Consider the following 20,388-nt stretch of genomic DNA (forward strand, 5'->3'; position numbering starts at 1 on the left):
GAAGTAGTGCGAACTGGCTGAATCCCACCACTGGCACAGCCCACGATGAAGCAGAACCCTGGGGTTATGATGTTGTTAATCACTTTGTTGCTGAATTTAGGGTTATTGAAGGGGACCATACTTAAAAATTCTCATGGATGGGAGATACTAAAATTCAGCTTGTTTCTTGGAGTAGCTGAGATTTGATTAAGGTATTCATATGACACCCATGATTCAGTTCAATGTCTGTAGTGTGAACAGGGCCTACAGCATATATAACTGTGTCTAAGTTAGTACCATAGTAGTAGGCTATTCTGATCAGGTAATGTTATTTTTTTTAATCCCAAATTTCTAGTCAGAAGTAATAGTCTTCACATACTCATTGGAGATTAAAATGAGCCAGGAGCAGTTCCTTATTGTAGCTCTTTGTCAGAATGCCAGAAATGGGGGGAGGGGTTAAACAATGTCTAGCCTGAGGTCTTGTTTGGGTGATAACCAGAGCCTAAAAGTAACCTAACCTGAAATAAACCATAATCTGTTACTATGATCTTCACCATAACACAATAATGATCACACATTAAGTCCACTGAGGCAACTAAACGTACATGTAGATTAAGAGCATATAGAATTGCAGGCTAAATATTTGATTGTCATTGCCTGCTGAACTCTTTCTGAACTCCACTGCCACAGACTTATGGGACGTCCCATACTAACTGATTTCCATTTCATCTGGCCTTGACTCAGACTAATGACTGTTCAGCCTACAAAATATTGCATAAAAAGTTAATTATCTCTGCCATGTTTGGCTGAAAGTCTATCGTGATTCATCTTGCTATCTTTGATGCTATCATTCTCCAGTACTTTATGCCCTACCTTCTCAGCTTCTTTAGCTAAGAATGGTCTCCATTCTTCTTTTTGCTTTTACTGTTCAGTTGCCTTTCCCTCAAATAATTAATTACTGGTCTGCAACTCTTTCAAACATAAATCCCAGATTGATTTGGCATTACAGTTCTCTAGTATTTTTGTGGATGCCTAATGACTCAGTGGCATGCTAGCAGAAGGATAATACTGGGAAATAATACTTCCCACAGAATCTTTATTAAAGAAGTTAGCTCATCTCCTCAGCCAAACTCTGTCATTCGCTCAATAACCATTCTGCTGCATTCCTCCAGTGCTTCCAAATTCTTGAAGCAATCATCCTCATCAAAATCATTTGTACAAAGGCCAAGAGAATTAGGTTTTTTTTTCACTATACAATTTATTGTCAATAACCAGCATGAAATGAGATGGGACAGTTTCATCCATTGCACTTGCAACATATTGGACTCCACAAATTTATTTAGCAGCAAGAGGTTAAATTTCCCAAAGAAAAGAAACTTCCACAGTGCAAACTGGCAAGTAAAACTTATATCTCTGGGACCCTTGGATGTAAGCCACCCAGAGCCACTTTGAAACGTGATGGGTGGCAAATAAATTTTATAAATAACTAAATCATCCTCCTCCTCTTTGGCCATCTGCAGCAGAGAAAGGTGTATATTATTGTAGTCCTTCACAGAAGATAAAACTGTGGTGCTCTGGGTAAATTCTCATTCCTTATCTGTCTACTATTCTGGTTCAAAAAGACTTTAAAGCCCCCAGCTATATTTTTACTTGCTCAGTAAAAATAATAGAAAAGATTTCCACCTGTACTCCAATGGGATTATGCCTCTGCCAACTGCTGTAAACTATAACTCCCTACAGAGTGAGTGAATTTGAGTTGCAAGGTCAATAGATATTAATGGGAGAAAATACATCATAATACACAATAGTGTAACCTAGTAAATGACAGCACTTACCTGACCATTGTAAGTGACATAGAGGTAATTAGTTACAGCAGGGTATTCTCCTGCCAGCGTATCAATCTATAAAAGAGAGGAGAATTGTCAGTATGAAAACAACTATTTGTCAGGCTCATGCAGTACCATTCCTTGCTTGTCCTGTTTCTCTTCAGGGCGTGTGTGTGTGTGTGTGTGTGTGTGTGTGTGTGTGTGTGTGTGTGTGTGTTACTTTTCTGTTCAAGTACTTACTGACACAATACAAGCAACCATCAGTCAAATGTTATTTTAATTTACTAATTTCAACTTAAGCACTAACTGAAATTCATTGCCTCCTTGCTGATGCCTACATACACTAATATGTATGCACAAGAGGCTTTGGAGACCACCAAGGTTTGGCCAAGAACAAAGAGTCTTCAAAGAATAAAACTAGAGGAATCAATCAAATTTATTGTCTAATGTGGATGGAGAGTGAACCATAAACCTGGAATGTGGTTGGTTGGCCCTCCACCACACAGTAACACTGGTCTCATTTTAAATCAAAACTAAAAGAAATCCTAGATTGTTTTTCTGCAGAAAAAATGTGTAAGATTAACCATCCATCATCCTTCTGCTTTATTTATTTAATACATTTCAGGCAACAGAATACCCCCACACACACAGTGCATATCTTTCATTTTGCAGAGTGAGGAGTTCTTCTGCTTCTCAAATGGTAATGTCATGCTTAATAGTTATGGAGGAAACTTTCAAATTCTTTTCTTGATATCTGGATTAAAAGTTTCAAAAGTCTACATGATTCTGTTGTGTGCAGACTTAACCTAATAAGCTACTTTTTTGCCAGATGTGGATAAACACATTCCTAATTTCTCAAAAGGGAGTCCCACTTTATTCAATGGGGTTTGCTCTCAGGTAAGGTGAGCAAAGCTAATGCTCAGCAGTAAAGGTGTTTTAACATTAAACCTATGCCATGATTAGCTGCAACTACAGCTTGTTATTCATGTGTCCATATCAACTTTTGACCTTTTATATACACAGGCAGAATTAAATTATTGTCTCTCCTTGGAATTGTTAGTAATTTGGTCTTATATTGTCTAGGGGATGGCTCCTCCTATATTATTTCTCAGGTTTCTAAATTTCTTTTAAGAGCTGTAACTATTAGAGGAGAACATTGTAATTCTCTTTAGCCAAGGCTTCTGGTGTTTAATTGTTTGTGATTATATTTTTCTTGTGTTTTCTTTTGTTGCGCTTGCATTTGGTCTGTGACCACAAAATAAAAATTAATTAATTAATATACATCTTTCTGAATTAGAGCATAGAACACAATTTGAGCCTGTAGTAAAAAAAATATCTTGTTCTGACTCTATAGATTTCCTTTTTAATTATCTTTTGGTTCCTCTCTCCCCGCCCCACAGACATACACCACAGAGAGACAGAGAGACTTGTCAAAGGATAAATTGATGCTTGTCATTCAAGGAACACTGTACGGTCACCAATGCTGCAAAGCCAGAGCACCACAAAAATTTTCATGCTTGCCTTAATGGGATCAGAATGTAATGGAAGTGAAGCAAGAAAGGGGACAGTATTTGGACAACAAGCTTTTAGGTGTACATAGATTCACCAATAACTTCAAGAGAAGCCAATGATCTCTTAAAAAGAAGGAGAAAAGCACATAAAACATTCATTTCAGTATCCCTTAACTGAACAACAATATGAACACATTTGAAAGCAACTATGGGACTGTCACAAATAGCTGAGAAACATATTACACAACCATAATAAATTCTGAATGAACCTGTAATGATGGAACACTTAAAATACTGTTCTACAGAATGATAGGCAAATGGAGTTACACATATTACGGTCACAAAGAAAAGTGGATCATCTTTTTTACTTCACTTTAAAACCAAAGCAGAGGAAATGGCTCAGTTCAGAGTAAGATGGAGAAGCAGATCTTCCTTTCATTAAGTGAAAATTATTTAATGTTAATTTTTATTTTAACAATGACTGATGCTCGGATATTAAACAATGTAGAGAGACAGCTGGCTATCTTGGAAAAATCGCTTGGTGACAAGAAGTGACAGGAGACAAATCCTATAGATCACATGTTTGGCTTCTAAGGCTAACAAATGTAGTCTTCAAAATATTGAGTTGTATTTGTTTTATTGTATAGCAGGCCAGATGACCATTTATGGCTATGTACTGCTCGGTGTGCCCAAGATTGAAGGCTGGTTTAAAAAAAAATTAGATCAGTTGCTAAATCACAGAACACCTACTTGGGATGCTTCAGCTATTTCCAGTCATGCATTATTTCACCTATTTCCAGTTTGAATCAGGGAAGTCATTATCTAAGAAAGACTTCTGTTGCTGAAAATAAAGGCTAGACCTGCTGGGTAAATGTAAAGGTTCCCCCAAGCACATTGAACAGATGTGCTCATACAGTTTTCTTGGCAACAATATGGAAGTTGTTTGCCATTTCCTCCTTCCCAGGGTGTTTTTGTAACTTCCCAAAATAGCCAACAGCTCTTAATTGTCTCACATCCACTAGAAAGCAGGCCAGACCCTGCTTGGCTTTAGCACTGGACGAAGTCAGTCAGGAAGCTGGCTTGCTGGATAGATGTGAAACATTTTGACCTTGAAAAGGACTCGTGGCATTCAGAACTCAAAACAGGCTATTACAAGTACACCAAAAGTGGTCCGACTTCAAAATGAGCCCTGAGTGTTTCAGCAATGGTAGATTTTTACCAGAACTTTCAGAACAGGCCTTTCAAAGGTCAGAAGTGAAGTCAGACTGATTCTGGAACACTTAATATCCTACCCTTTATCAAAGTTAGGACATTCCATGACAGAATGTTTCTATTAACTGGGCTTTGGGGGGGGGGGTCATACCTTTTGTAGGATGTAGACCTACCACTATAGCTCTTCTCTCTCTCTCTCTCTTTCAGCCTAAATGTTTCTAGATAAACGGACTTAGTGAAATCACAAGTTAGCATGTCAATGAACATTGTTAATACTAAAGAAAACTAATTATGAAAACATGGACTAGATCTGACTAATCAGGGAATTTTGAAGTGAAACAGTTCCTTGTGGTAGAAGTAGCCAATGATGAAATGTGAACCTTATTAAAAGAAGACGAAGAGGAATCAAAACTTTATATGGCAAGAAAAAAGTCAGAAAAATTGAAGCAGGAATTAGCTGGTGAATGTTTCTACTAGGAAAAAAGGCACAGGACTATAAGCAGTTTATATATTTGTTATTTTAAGTATCAGTTAACACTATGCAGTGGACAATTTCAATTTGGTTTACCAAAAATAAATAACTGCAACTGAACTGATCTGGTCTTCAGTCTCATTAACCATAGACAGTGGGGTACATTGATAGAAAAGTTTAAATCCTATTTAAGTCTGTGTGATTCCTGGATGGCCTCAAGCAAATAACAGAATAGAACATAATAACTGAGTTGGAAAGAATCTTGGAGATCTTCTAGTTCAACCTCCTGCTCTAGCAGGTGACTCTATACCATTCCAGACAATGGCTGTCCAGTCTCTTCTTTAAAATCTTCAGTGATGGAGCCCCCACAACTTCTGAAGGCGAGCTGTTTCACTGGTTAATTGTTCTTACTATCAGAAAATTTCTCCTTAGTTCTAGGTTGCTTCTCTCCTTGATTAGTTTTCATCCATTGCTTTTTGTCCTGCCTTCTGATGCTTTGGAAAATAAGTTGACCCCCTCTTTTTTGTGGCAGCCCTCATATATTGGAACAGTGCTATCATGTCACCCCTAGTCCTTCTTTTTACTAGACTAGTAAATCCAATTCCTGCAAATGTTCTTCATATGTTTTAGCCTTCAGCTCCCTAATCATCGTTGTTGCTCTTCTCCGCACTCTTTCCAGAATCTTAACATCTTTTTTTATATTGTGGCGACTAAAACTGGATGCAATATCCCAAGTGTGGTCTTACCAAGGCATTGTAAAACAGCACTAACACTTCATGTGATCTTGATTCTATCCCTCTATTAATACACCCTAGCATTGTATTNTGGAACAGATGAGTTTTCAGGGCTCTGCGGAAGAGGCGCAGGTCCGCAATTGTACGTAGGTCGGGGGGCAGGTCATTCCAGAGGGCAGGAGCTGCCACAGAGAAGGCTCTCCCCCTGGGGGTCGCCAGCCGGCATTGGCTGGCCGACGGTACCCTAAGGAGGCCCTCTCTGTGGGAGCGGACTGGTCGAAGGGAGATATGTGGTAGGAGGCGGTCTTGCAAATACCTAGGTTCATTGCCATGGAGCGCTTTAAAAGTTGTTACTAACACCTTGAAGCGCACCCGGAAGGCCACCGGCAGCCAGTGCAGCTCGCGCAGGAGAGGTGTTACATGGGAGCATCTAGAGACCCCCAAAATCCCCCGCGCAGCCGCATTCTGAACTAGCTGGAGCCTCCAGGTGCACCTCAAGGGGAGCCCCATGTAGAGAGCATTGCAATAGTCCAGGCGGGAAACGAGGGCTTGAGTGACCGTGCGTAGGGCGTCCCGATCCAGAAAGCCACTTTAGTGGCTTTCTTTTTTTAACAAATTCATCAGTGTTCTATTTTTTTCTCACACTTGACAACTGCTTGGTTTTTAACTCAGCTCAATTGCAAACTAAATGAAAAAGTACTACAAGAACTGATCACTGTATTTTTCTTGGAACATTTAGAAAAAAATAGCATTTTAAACAGTAGATTTATTTTTTTAAAAAAAATCCAGTAAATAGCTCAGGGAAATAAAAAGGTAACAACAACAACAAATCTTGGAGGGCACTTGGATAATATTCACATTGAGAAAATTCCCACCTATCAATGCCAAAAGCCACATTTCTTGGATCTACACATATACTACACCAATACATTACAACATCCTAGGTGTTAGGGAGACCTTGATGTGTATGAAGGCCAAATCAGCTGAAGAACTAGTAGCTGTGATTTCACAATTTTTTATGTAATAATAGTAGGAAGACCGATTTGAATGTAGCTTTGATTGATTACAGGAAGGCATTTGACTCCCTGCCATTTGACTAAATAATCAAGTGCCTAGAACTAACAGGAGTCAGTAAAAACTTTGCACAGAAGCTTTGTGTAAAGATTGATGGCACAATGGAAGACACGGAGTGGGTCAGTAGTCACTGGGAGAGGTTAATATCAAGAAAGGAATCCTTCAAGGAGACTCATCATCACTACTACTGTTTGTTGCTGTACTGATTCATTTGTCAACAATACTGAACAAATCAGACCATGGCCATCAAATATCAAAAACATCTGCCAGGCTATTCCATTTCCTTTTACATGAACAATTTGAAGCTGTATGGAAAAATCACCATTTGAAACACAATTGCTGCTCAACAGTGTCCATATATGCAGTCAAGATATTTCAGTGGAATTTGGACTGGACAAATGTATGACCAAAACAGAACTAAAAGCCCTGGTTAGGAAGACCAGAAAAATAATGACAAAAAAAAAGTCATGGGCTTCATCCATACAGCAATGTTGACAAACTCTATTCGCCATAAATGTGCATGGAATGTTGCAAGTACACCAGACAATTGAAGAAAAAAAATTCAGAAATATATCTGTGGTGCACTGAAGCTAATATATGCCTAAGGCTTACTGAATATTGGATAGACCAAACTGGCCTACAAGAAAGACCAAATGAAGAAAAGAGACATGGCCAAGCAAGGTATTACATGGCCAGTACACACACAGAGAGACACACATACACACATACCAGCAGCCAATGCAGATAATAACAAGATCTGGCAATGACTAACAGCAGGAAACTTGAAGAAAGAGGTGTTAATTCTGGCCACACAGGATCAAGGCTTAAGAACAAAGCCAGAACTGGGAAGATAACAACAGACAGCAAATGTCACAAGTTGAACTGTGCATGCAGGTCCACTGGCCCGCCGTTTGTGCAGGTCCACTGGCCTGCTGCTTATGCGAATGCATGCTGGCCCACCGCTCACGTGGCCCAGTTGTGAATAGGCCACAGCCCAGTAGTGGGCCATGGTCCAGGAGTTGTGACCTCTGTGCTAGAGGTTGCATTCAATATGCTGGAGATGAGTAGAGCATGTCATCTTCCATTTTTCCTCTCCAGAAATTGTTGTGGCCTATTCTCACAACAGGTCAATTTGGCAATATGGGTACACCCTGTGCAACCAGGTTCTTGTGAATAGGAACACTGTTCTTGAGAGATGAAAAATTAACAATGTCAATGATTATCAAATATACGTACTTCCAGTTGGTATTATATCTTCAGTGTTTACAACAAAATAGCAATAATAGCAGCAGCTAATGGGTATGCATTTATACCTGTTTCACCCAAGGGGTTATGTTCTTCTTGATTCTCAGTTCCCTGCTCTGAGTTTCACTCAGTCCCAGACATTTCCCAATCTGCTTATCTGAGAAGCCGATCTGCTTGGCTCTCCTCAGGCTTTCTTCTGGAACAGAGTCACTGTAATCAACATAAAACATAAAAAAGAATGCATAATGGATACAGGTTTCATGTTCTGCTCCTATATTTTTCAGCCCCAGGGGAGGATGAAATGTACATGGAATAAAGTGAAAAGCAGAAAAAATGGGGGCGGGGAACCAAACTCAAATCTTTCCTTATTAATACATCCAATCCACTCTCTTAAGCTGCTGAGTGCTTAAAATATTGCTTTTTCCTTGGAGAAAGTATGTGATCCAGAACAATAATTGGCTGCTAACCCAATTATCTGGGATACAAACAGTTTTCTCTGAGGTCAGGTCTGACATGTAGCTTGCCAAGAGATTCAAAACTACTTCCTTGGGTACCTCTCACAAGTAAGCAATTCTGGAAGGAATTCTTCCACTGTTATATTATACTCTTTAATTCCAAAAATGCAGAGATTATATTTACTATCCATTTTAATAATTTATTAATCAAGACAAAGCTTTAAAAAGCATCATAAAACATTAAACATTATACACTACACAATTCAGTTTGTATTCTTAAAATAAAAGCAAAAATGGTGGATATACCCAATAGTTATCTCATACCTAATCTCTTTTAAATATTCCTAATCGATTTATTCTATCTGAGTTTATTAAATCCTGTTCTTCTCTCACAAGTTCTCTTTCCACCAGCAACTTTTACCTGCAATATAAGGACAATTTGCGTATTCACCAACATATTAATACTGTATGCTAATCAAATCAGTTTATTATATAGTAGGCCTATGAAAACCTCTGAAATTATTTCTTTAATAATATTGCACCAATCAAGATTTCCACCTTCTCATACTTTCTGCCTGAAATAATTGCTAAATTTAAATTGTCATTTTAAGTTACCAATTTCAAGTATGCACAGCTGTTCCATTGTGAAGCAACTGGAAAAGTAAAATAGCAGTTTCAGGGTGATGAAAGAGCTTGCAGGTGTGTTTTTAAAGACACTGTTTATAATTTTTAAGAAATCTTGTAGAACAGATAAAGTGTAAGAATAACGGTGGAGACAGATACTTTCTGTTTCTATCCTCAAAAAAAAGAGAGAAACTATAAATGAGGCATTATTTTAGAACTAATTATTAAGCAGTATGTCTGCAATTGTCTAGAAAACAATTCATTGATTACTGGAAGCCAGAGAAATGTATTAGGAATAAATCATGCAGATCACATGCGTATATAAATCAATTTAGATTTACTAATATAGTAAATCATGGGCATGAGTTCATGATTTACTATAAAGTTTTTCTTGATATCCTTATAGACAAGACAGTAAAATATACATTTAAGAAATAAATTCTGGATCAAGAGCTAGTTAAGGAAGTGTTTTCTATCAGTTCTAGTTAATGGATCTATGTTATCATGAAAGAAAATCTTCAGTAGAATATGGCAGCATTTTGCTCTGAAGCCTGTGCTATTCAGTATTTTATAAATGTTCTTAACAGGTATAGCAGATAATATAACTCTAATCTCACCTCAGATCAGAAGCTAAGTAGGGTCAGCCAGTTTAGGACTTCAGCCAAAAAATGTCAGGGCTCAGGCTAGATATCGGTAGGAAAGTTAAGTGAGGGAGTCAGTCATAGGGTACAAGAAATCATAACCATGAGAGAGAATTTCCTTGGCAGCACTACCTGTGATTTGATCCAAGTAATGGAAGATAATCTGAATTTGAGCAAACAGTGAGACAAGGCTGCTAAAAAAGATCACGTAGTCTTGGTTTCATTCACAATAGCATCATTTCCCGGACTTCTCCTGCTCTTTTCTATTAGACAAGCTACACTGAAATTCATTGTCAACTTCTGAGTTCCACATCTTAAGAAAAATATTAACCACAGAAGCATCCAGGGAAAAGAAATCAGAATGGGGGGGGGGGAGTTGAGATGGGCTGCAAACAATGTTGACATGAAATATTAAAACTTGATTTGTTTGGCCTCAAAGATATCAAAGAAAAACTAGAGAAGACTCTTCAAATATCAGAAATTGAGAATTGTTCTCTGTTTATCCCCTGTTTTGCTTTGCTTTGCTTTGCTTTGCTTTGGAGCTACATTTTAACAAAAGAAAAAGAGAAAAAAGCTTGCATAGATTTTGAGCTCTTTTGCTTCTTGTACTTCTTGTTAAGAAGATCCTTGCTTAGAAATTTAACTTTCAAATAAATAGGCTTCACCACTTACAATTTCTCTCTCCTTTAGATCTATGATAAGGAGCTTGAAAAGCTTGTGAAAGCCTTTGGTAAGATTTTCCTACACATACAATAAAGAAAAATGACTTTCTTTATAAAGTTGTAGACATTTGGTAATGCGTAAAACAATTTGTAAGTGGCTTAAGCAGGAGTAGAAGCATGAAAATAAAACCATGCAGGCATTGCAAGATGACCTCGGAGGAAAAGGTGACAACAGAAACCAGCCTATTGTCTTTTCTTTGGTGTGAAGGAAGTGCAAGTCATCTTTTGCACTAGTAAACTAGGTAAAGTTGGAAGATGTGCAATCTCACTCATACTTCTAAGAAAGTCTCACTTAATTCAGACAATTCAGATAATACAGAGTAACATGCTTAGAAATATCCTCCCCTCCCTGTCACTGTTTTCTGTATTTTAGTAAGAATGTGCCTCAATGAAAACAATTGATACATATACTGATTGGCACTGGATACTGATTCAAATATACTATTTCAAGTTCAATTCCCCAAGTGTTGATCACTAAAGTATAATTTAAAAACTTACATCATCATCATCATCATCATCATCATCAGTAGTAGTAGTAGTAGTAGTAGTAGTAGTAGTAGTAGTAGTAGTAGTAGTATTTATTAATTGTTTATACCGCCCATTTCTGCTACAAGGTGACTCTGGGTGGCTTTATATTATAAGTAAGATACAATGACAATTTGCAAATGAATAAAATAAAAAACAAAACAATATATCAATTGGTCACCACTAGCTGTTAAGGTACGTTCAAAGTTCATTATGATGTATTGCTTAAGTATGGTCTCAGGACACATGGGCTTGTGCTCCTGTCTTTTTGCTGCCTCAAAAACATTCTCAAGAATAAAACACTTTCCATGCAAGAGAAGTTTCATTTACTATACACTACCTGTACACACTACCTGTAATGAATGTCCCAAAGGTGCTTATTTTTGCAAAAGGCAACTGGACTTTGTTTTTCCTTGAAGATGTTTCACTTTTCATCCAAGAAGCTTTTTCAGTTCTGACTTGGATGAGAAGTAAAACATCTTCAAGGAAAAACAAAGTCCAGCTGCCTTTGGGGGAAAAAAACACCTTTGGGACAACCATGACCTAGATGACTGAGAATCTCCATAGACATATACCTGTAATGAAATGCATATTGTGATATCCCAATACTAATCACATGTCTTCCATACTTGTGTCCAATATTATGACCCAAGTGCAAGTAATCCTCAATTTACAACCATTCATTTAGTGACTGATCAAAATTATAACAGCACTGAAGAAAGTTATTTATGACCATTTTTCACATTTACAACTGTGGCAGCATCCACATGGTCACATGATTAAAATTCAGATGCTTGCCAACTGGTTTATATTTATCATGATTGCAGTGTCCCAGAGTCATGTGATTATCTTTTGTAACCATCTGACAAGTACATTCAATTGGGAAGCTAGATTCACTTAACAACCATGTTGCTAACTTAACAACTGTGGCAAGAAAGATTGTAAAATGGGACAAAAATCACTTACTGTAACAACTGTCTCCCTTAGCCACAGAAATTTTGGGCTCAATTATGGACTTAGTTTCTAATTTGACATCACTGTTGACAAAGATCAGAATTACTGTATCTGGGACACAAACAACTTTCTGCACAGTCATATCACAGTTCCATCTACCTCAGAATGCCCTCTATTGAGGATGGGAAATGATAGAACTAAGTACACTGGAAAGTTTGATTTGAAAGAGGTCAGCATTAAAGAATTTTTAATGTATCTATGTACTTAGTCATAGGATTTCTAGGCTACTCCAATCAACCAACTGTGAGCAACAGGCTACACCTCCCACTTCCAATCCCTATTTTGGTTAAATTGATGGATAAATATTCACAACTAAAACTAAAAGTATTAAATTAGAACAATGAACTACATATGGTGTAATAGGAACACATAAAGATCAGAAATTAACATTCTAAACACAAATACTTTTTGGTGCTTCATTGTTTAATAGTAGGAGCAACAAAATTGCAACCCCACTGCTCCCAATTATTTTGAAAGTCTGCTTACTGAGGATTATAACTTCTACTTAGATCTAATATACAAAGTAAATCCCAGGCCTCAAAAGTTTAAGTGTAATTTTAAGTATATCCCTTTTGCACCAGACTTCAATTGGTGAATCCCTTAATTTTAATTAAAAAGTAGACCTCACAAGCCTTAGTTTACATTATCTAGCACCAGATCTGATACCGTATAGACCCCTGGTCATTCTGAGAAGTGCCAAAGAATGGAACAAAGTGTGTAAAAAGCTCATTGCCTCAGTAGATATTTTTCAACTGTATTTCTTTTGTTTTAATACAATGCCAGAATCCAAATTAAAGTGAAATAGATGTTTGAGAAGCAATCCAAAAGCTCTTCAAAGTTTCAGGCAGCGGGTTTTCTGATCACATGTCCTTTTCATTGTTGAAGATACCATAGACTTAACTGGAAATTATTTGCTTGGAGCAGGCAAGTGCTGTGCACTTCCTAAATATTGTTCTGTGATGCAGATGGATCAAGCTGACCAAACTTGGAATTCAATTGGCATAACATGAGTGCAAACATTTTACATAGCAATATGCTCTCTACATCTTTATAAACATGCAGGTATGTTCACTGTCTTAATAAGGCTAAATTCACTTTTCCATCTTGTAACTGATTGAAACGTTTATAATGCTAAGAGGCAGTGATCAATATGCTCTGCATCATTTTGTTTTCTATATTTGCTTACCCAACAGGACAGTATGAAGTTTAGGCTAAAAAAAGGTGCCCTTAAGTGAGACAATTAACCATTTTATACACTGCAATAATTGTTTAGTGGTTAGGTGGTGCTGCTTAGTCTCTAACAAAAAGAATCCTCCTGTGTTTTCCTCTTTATAAACAATGCAGACTATTCTCTTTATACTTGCAGCCTCCTTCTCTTTTCATTTTTGAGGACAGATCTTTATTGCTGCAAGGCGTTGTTTTGTTTTGTTTAAAATTCTACCCTATCTTCTCTGAAACTCCATCCACTCACATTTCATCTTGAATAATAAATGATAAAAGGAAATGGAATAAATTCTCCTTAATGAGGAAATTTTCACCTAGCACAGAGGAACTGAGGAAATCTATTAACCAACTCAAGGAATGCTTGCAGCATTGCAATTACTGAAGGGAGCCAGAACTCTGCAGTACAGTCTTCACTTCCGCTTGACTGATTTTCATCTGATCCACTGTTGCCTGTGTAATACCAAACCACGCTGCAATATATAACTGAGCACCCCACAATGAAGGGATTCACAAAATTATTATTAATATGGGAGGAGGACGAGGCACTGCATAAAACAGACCAATGGTCAAACTCAGAACATACGACCCAGGTCTATAACCAAGTACTTAGTATAAAGGTTTATTTGTTTTTTGTTTTTTTAAAAAGCTGCATCCTGCAAGGAAACTACAAACTGGAATTCTGCAGGGAAAATTATTACTGTCAGGATTTTATCAAGCAGGCTTTCTCAGGAAGATGGCAGACTGAAGATGGCTCCACAAAGAGTGGAGCTGGTGATTGTGGCTAAGAACAAGGAGCTACTAAGTAGATGAACAAGCAAGATTGCTCACATTGTGTTCCACACAGCTGCTCCAAGGCAGTATTCTCCAGAGGATGGGAGAACAAGGAGATGAGAGAATTTGCCATTCTTGCTCTAGCTGCAGTCAAGTCTTCAAAACACATTTGCACTTCTTTTGCTAATCATTGTTGGAAATTGCCTATTAATTACTTTAAAGAAGTTCAACACCTTCAAAATAACAAGGCTGGAAACATTGGATGAATGCATTCAATCCTTAATATAAGAAAATGAAACTGTATAAGATTTTTTTTGAAGGATTGTCTTCCTGCTCCATCACAGAGAGTTTTAAGAAGAGATTAGGCAGCTATTTGTCTAACATGGTCAGGATTTCCTGCTTGAGCAGGAGGTTGGACTAGAAGATGTCCAATGTCCCTTCCAACTCTGTTATTCTGTTGCAATTTAAATAAAAAGCAAAAAAAGAAAAAAAGACAAGGCTTTGGCTGTGGAAAAAAACAAGACAAGAATTTGGATTAAGGATTAATGCTGGAATATTTGATTATGAGTATTAAGACTTTAAAATTATTTTTTTAAAAAATAAATGCATTTTTGTCAGAAAATTATTTTCAATATTGGAGACATAACAAAATAAGGAACTTATAATGGCACTCAGACATAACTTTGAAGAATTGCACCAGCTGTATTTTGTCTTATGAGCAACCTGTACCCAGAAGAAGCTATTATAGAAAAAAGATTTGGAGGAAAATAGTGTAAACAAGAATTTGTCATTGGAAATAAAAAATAGATGATTTTTAAATGGATTTTAAAATTAAGAAAAATTAAAATGCCAATTCCAGAGAATAATTAGAATAATTTCTCTTACTGGATTTACAAAAGAGGCTTCTTTTGAAAACCATTTAACTGGTCAATAATTATCTGACTGGATTAAAGAGCAAGATTGTTTTATGCAAAAGGAAGGAATTTAAAGTTGGCTTATTTGGTCAGGATTAAAATTGGGACCCATTTATTTACCTATTTCCCACCTTTATTATTTTTTATAAATAACTCAAGGCAAGGAACATACCTAATACTCCTTCTTCCTCCTATTTCCCCCTCAAAACAACTCTATAAGATGAATTGAGCACGGTGAGAGTGACTGGCTCATTCATCCAACTTTCATGCCTAAGGTAGGACTAGAACTCACAGTATCCTGTTTTCTAGCCTGGAGCCTTTACCACTAGTGCAGGGGTAGGCAACCTCGGCTCTTTTATGACTCATGGACTTCAATTCCCAGAATTCCTGAATCAGACCAAGCTGGCTGCTGTTACTTTGGGTGGTTCTTTTTGGACTTGCTGATATCTGGATTGGAAAAGATGTTGCATATTGTCTATGGAGATTCTCAATCATCCAGGTCATGATTGTCCCAAAGATGCTTCTCAAAAGGTAACTGGGCTTTCTTAGTTTTTTTCTAGAAAATGTTTCTTCAGAATTGAAGAAGTTTCTTGGATGAGAAATGAAACATTTTCAACAAAAATACTAAAAAAAAGTCTAGTTGCCTTTTGAGAAGCATTTTGGGGATGTTTTGTATATTGGATTTGCTTACAGTTAAGAGTTGAGATATGGAATGATGAGTTTTATATTTGTTAACTAATGTAATTATTTTAGGGTCCTGCTTGGACTTTTTGCTGATGCTTGCATTGGAAAAATGTTGCTTATTTGACTCACCTATAGTTGAAAGTTAAGTTATGGGACAAAGAACTTTATACCCATTAATTAAGAGGAGGTAAAGAGATTGTGAGATTGTTTATATTTGTTATGATAGGAGTAGGAATTGCTTAGATTTTATTTTCTTTTTTCTTTCTAAACTTACTTTCCTTGCCTTTTTCATCTTTTATACTTTCTTCCTACTTTTTTTTCACTTGCATTATCTTTTACTACTGTACTTAAAACCTCTAATTAAAAAAAACGAACAAAAACGAAACAACACCAGATAAACAATCAGGGAAGAAACCCTACCTTGATCAAGGAACAATTAAAGAGGAATCCACACCCCCCAACAAGACTGCAAGGGCAAGCTAGCATATAGGAATAACCAACACATTCCACTCTCCCTCTCACTGATGATATTATCCAACTGGGATGAAATGTCTAAAGAAAAAATATCACACTCAGAGAACACCCAAAAGTTAACAGTTCAACCTTGAGCTGCATAGGTGTAAAGTTTAATGTAGCTCAACCTTGAGCTACATATTATTAAAGTCTAATATAAGCAGGCCCCAAGAATTTACTAGGAGGTGAAACTGCTGGGCGGCTGCAGCAGTGATTGGTCCCTTAATCTGAATCAGTGATGGATAAAACAGGCAAAATATCTGGAATGACAAGAACACAAAAGGTTTCCACACCCAGGTATGACGCTGGAAATCAGTGAAATAATCTATTCTTGCATATCTCAGTATTTCAGAAATGGAGCTTTTATCCTTCCTTTGGTTGCAAAAGCATGGGATAGCATAAAAGGAAAACCAACCAGTGTGGAATTATTTCCAGGAAATGTAACCTCTGGACTGACGAGTTCATCCATCCATCCATCCATCCATCCATCTATCCATCATCTATCTATCCATCCATGTTTTTTTCCTCCAAACCATGGGATAGGCATGCTCATTTGATGTATATTTTGACTGTGGTATGTAATGCAATCTAATGACCTTTTTTTGTATATTTTGTTTTGTAAGGTATTATATTGGTTTTAATTATACAGCATTCAGAGTCAGTTTGAAGAGGGGCAACATTATACCTTGAAATTATAAACAAATATAAATAAATATACTAGGAACTGAATTTACATTCTTGGAAACATGATTCCACAAATAAAATTTCCTTTCTCTGACTTTCTCTGCACATCTGCTTATGCACCTATCTCCAAGTCAGAGGGAGAAAGAGAAATTACAATACCACAGCAGCTGATCTACGATTCTCGGTGTTTTCTTTCAAGTTTCAATTTTTTTAACTTGAATAACCTATAGACAAAAGTTTAAAAAGGCATTCTCTTGCCTTTCTTTTTCCTGCTAAATTTGTTCCTCAGAGGTTCATGTAGATTTACTCAATCAGTTCTGATGTTTCACACACTTTACAATAAGCAATTACAATAATGAAATTGGGGCAAATATTGTTTGTCTCCTTGTGTCAAGGAGATAAGGTATAACTAATTTCCACAAGAGGAATCTTATTTAAAAGACAGCTTGTCAGGTTATGTCAGGGCCCATTACAGTAATGGGAGGTGTAAAATAACAACAATCCTCACTCTTTCTTTTTTGGCAGTGATCACTATAACTGGGTAGATTTGGGTCATAAAAGGATTCATTTTTATTTTAACACTTTTAAAATATATATATTGTTATTGATTTTTAAACATGGGGAAAACTGGATATATATCACTTATCAATCAAGTGTCAAACAGATTTCTAAACCTAAGGGGAAAACAGTAATGATTATCAAATGTGACAAAATATCATATAATCTATGCCACAGAAAAATATATTGAGTCATTTATTGACTAGTAGATAAAATTGGCTTTTCAAAAATGGACAAGTTGCCTATCCCTTGAATACAAAATTTTATATCAAAAATATTCCTATTTTTTTTAGAATTATTCTTTTACCAACAATCCAAATCTATTACAACCATGACTCCTCAAAAATAGTAAGATTCCAAAGTTTTGGGACATAATTTAACATGGTACTGATATTTACCAAAAGAAACTTTTTTTTAAAAAAAAAAAAAAAATCCGAAATCATTAACTAACATCACAAATCAGATGGAATCAAAAAGTAGAAAAAAGCACCTAGAATCCTTACGAAATCATATCGCATTGGTTAAAATCTAAAATCTATTTTAAGACCTCTGGTGGCACAGTAGTTAGAATGCAGTATTGCAGGCTAACTCTGCCCACAGCCTGGAATTCAGTCCTGACTGGGCTCAAGGTTGACTCAGCCTTCCATCCTTCCAAGGTCAATAAAACAAGGATTGTTGAGGGCAATATGCTGACATTGTAAACTGCTCAGAGAGTACTGTAACACTACCATTTCAAGGAGGAAGTAGTTTCTCAACTTTTTTCCATAGTAAATGGGTATTGGCCCAACCCTCCCTTCTCCCCTTGAATGCCCAGGGTAGACTTTGTAGGCAAGTAATCTGTACATCTGTCTGTACAATAGCGTGTACATGGAAGGACAAAAAAAGACATAAGGCTACTTTTCACCCATAACTGTAGAAATGGTTCTTTCATATAACATGCCAAACCTCTGCAACTAACTCCTATTGCAAAGATTTCAGTGGATGTTAATATGCAGATCTGGCTAGCCCAAGGCTATCCTTCATTATCCTGAATATTTTGTATTTCTCAAGTCTATGGAAGAATATTTTGGTTTGTAACCTGTTAATAGATTTACACATTTTTATAGGAAGTAAAGGATGAATAGGAATCATAGCGTGTCTCAAATTTTTATCGAGAAGGGGGGCAGACACCATTCCTAGGATCCCACATCAGATATGATTGAGTCAGTATCTATATGCTTAAATTGTGTACATTGTAATATAACTATTGTACAATATTCAAATTTTGGATTGCAGCTCATGACTGAATAATTTGGAACCAATTTTAGCTGATAGAATAAACGCTGGATTAGTGTCCTCTATTGAAAATAAATTATCATCTCAATTTCAGCTAACAAATAATTTCATTAAGGAATAAAAGCATGGGTTTAATTTTGTTTCTTTATTTCTTAAGGTTCAGATTTAAAATAAAGAACCTAAGGGTTCCATCAGGAATAGCTCAGCAAATAAAGCTCCAGATGACAATATGATTGAAGACTATATTCTTATTGGCAAACATCGAAAACCTTTTATGTATTTCAGCCATGTGCAGCTAAACACAGTTGTGTGCATGATCCTGGGACATTTACAAGATTGAGATATCATCCCCAAATAATTACATTATCATATCATTTGGATATAATTGAATCATTTGTCCTGGTATCTCCCATATTTGATGTAGTAAAATGAGAAAGGTAAAGTGACAAATATACATCAATTGATTCGATGCCATCAAGTTGTCGTTGACTCTTAGTGACAACATTGGTAGATTTTCACCTTGAGATAATTAAACATGCTCCTACTTTTACTCTTAATCCCTGTTATTTTCCAAATATGTAAAACAGCAGAAGCACACTCATAGCAGGTATATCTTCTCTGTGTTTCCACAAAACTAACATTATTTCCATCAGATGGGACTCCTCTATACAGAGGCAAGAATATCAGCAAAGGACCTTCTGATGAATCATACGTTATTCTCTTATTTGCAGATATAAAATTGATTTTTTTTCAAAGCAGTGTGACACCCAATTGGAAAAGCAATTATTTATTGATGATACTTTGATCTTCCTTTCTTTCTACTGTTTTCATCTTGCAAAGTCTGAATCTGGGATTTTCATTCCAATTTTTGTACCTTTGCAAACTTCATACTGAAGAGTTTTTTTTCAATATATGTATATGTGTATATATATATATATGTATATAGAAATAAAGATTTCATTTTAAAAATCCTTCTATTTCCCAAAGTAGTTCTATAGTCTAGTGAAACAGAATTGCTTGGTTTTGTTTGGCTCCTATGATTGAAAATATCAGAGCTCGGGGGGAAAGAGTTAAATTGAACCCTCAACATGATTCAATGCAAAGTTCATCATAGGTACCATTGCTGAATGAAGTAATTAACCTATGCTCTAATCCTTAAATTTCTTTATGTAATCAGAATTTTAAAGTTGGTTTCTTGAGATAAAGAAGAAATTAATAAAAATTACTCAGGGATATCTCTTCTTTTTAGTTAGAGCTGTGGTGGCACAGTGGTTAGAATGCATTATTGCTCTCTGTCAGGAGTTTGATCCTGACTGGCTCAAGGTTGACTCAGCCTTCCATCCTGCTGAAATCAATAAAATGAGGGCCCAAATTGTTGGGGGCAATGTGCTGACATTGTAAACTGCTTAGAGAGGGCTGTAAAGCACACTATGAAGCGGTATATAAGTCTGATTGCTATTGCTATTGCTATTAGTTATTTCACAAGAAGTGATGAAAACATACTAAAACAACTATTCTTGGACTGCTATGGATCTCTCTCTCTCTCTCTCTCTCTCTCTCTCTCTCTCTCTCTCTCTCTCTCTCTCTCTCTCTCTCTCTTTTAAAAACACAATGTGAAAGATTCTGTTTTCCCATTTCCCCCCCCTCCAAAATAATAATAATAATAAAATAAAAATTGCCTGCCCTGTCATCCCAGGCTGAACTGCAAATAGAGGAAAAACTGGGAGCGTT

General features: G+C 36.5%; 1 protein-coding gene across 1 annotated transcript in view; it reads right to left on the reverse strand.

Moving 5' to 3' along the window:
• The window catches only part of CPS1 (carbamoyl-phosphate synthase 1), a 158,637-nt gene that overhangs the window by 54,257 nt on the left and 83,992 nt on the right, over positions 1 to 20,388 (reverse strand). Inside the window, exons 22-23 of the mRNA XM_015831044.2 lie at positions 8,122 to 8,263; positions 1,815 to 1,880 (exon numbers count right to left, since the gene is read on the reverse strand). Of these exons, the coding sequence (XP_015686530.2) occupies positions 1,815 to 1,880; positions 8,122 to 8,263 (208 nt within the window). The remainder of the gene's footprint in view (positions 1 to 1,814; positions 1,881 to 8,121; positions 8,264 to 20,388) is intronic.

This window comes from Protobothrops mucrosquamatus, unplaced genomic scaffold (assembly GCF_001527695.2).
Source record: "Protobothrops mucrosquamatus isolate PMUCROS unplaced genomic scaffold, P.Mucros_1.0 scaffold_253, whole genome shotgun sequence".
In the NCBI taxonomy this organism is placed as follows: domain Eukaryota; kingdom Metazoa; phylum Chordata; class Lepidosauria; order Squamata; family Viperidae; genus Protobothrops; species Protobothrops mucrosquamatus.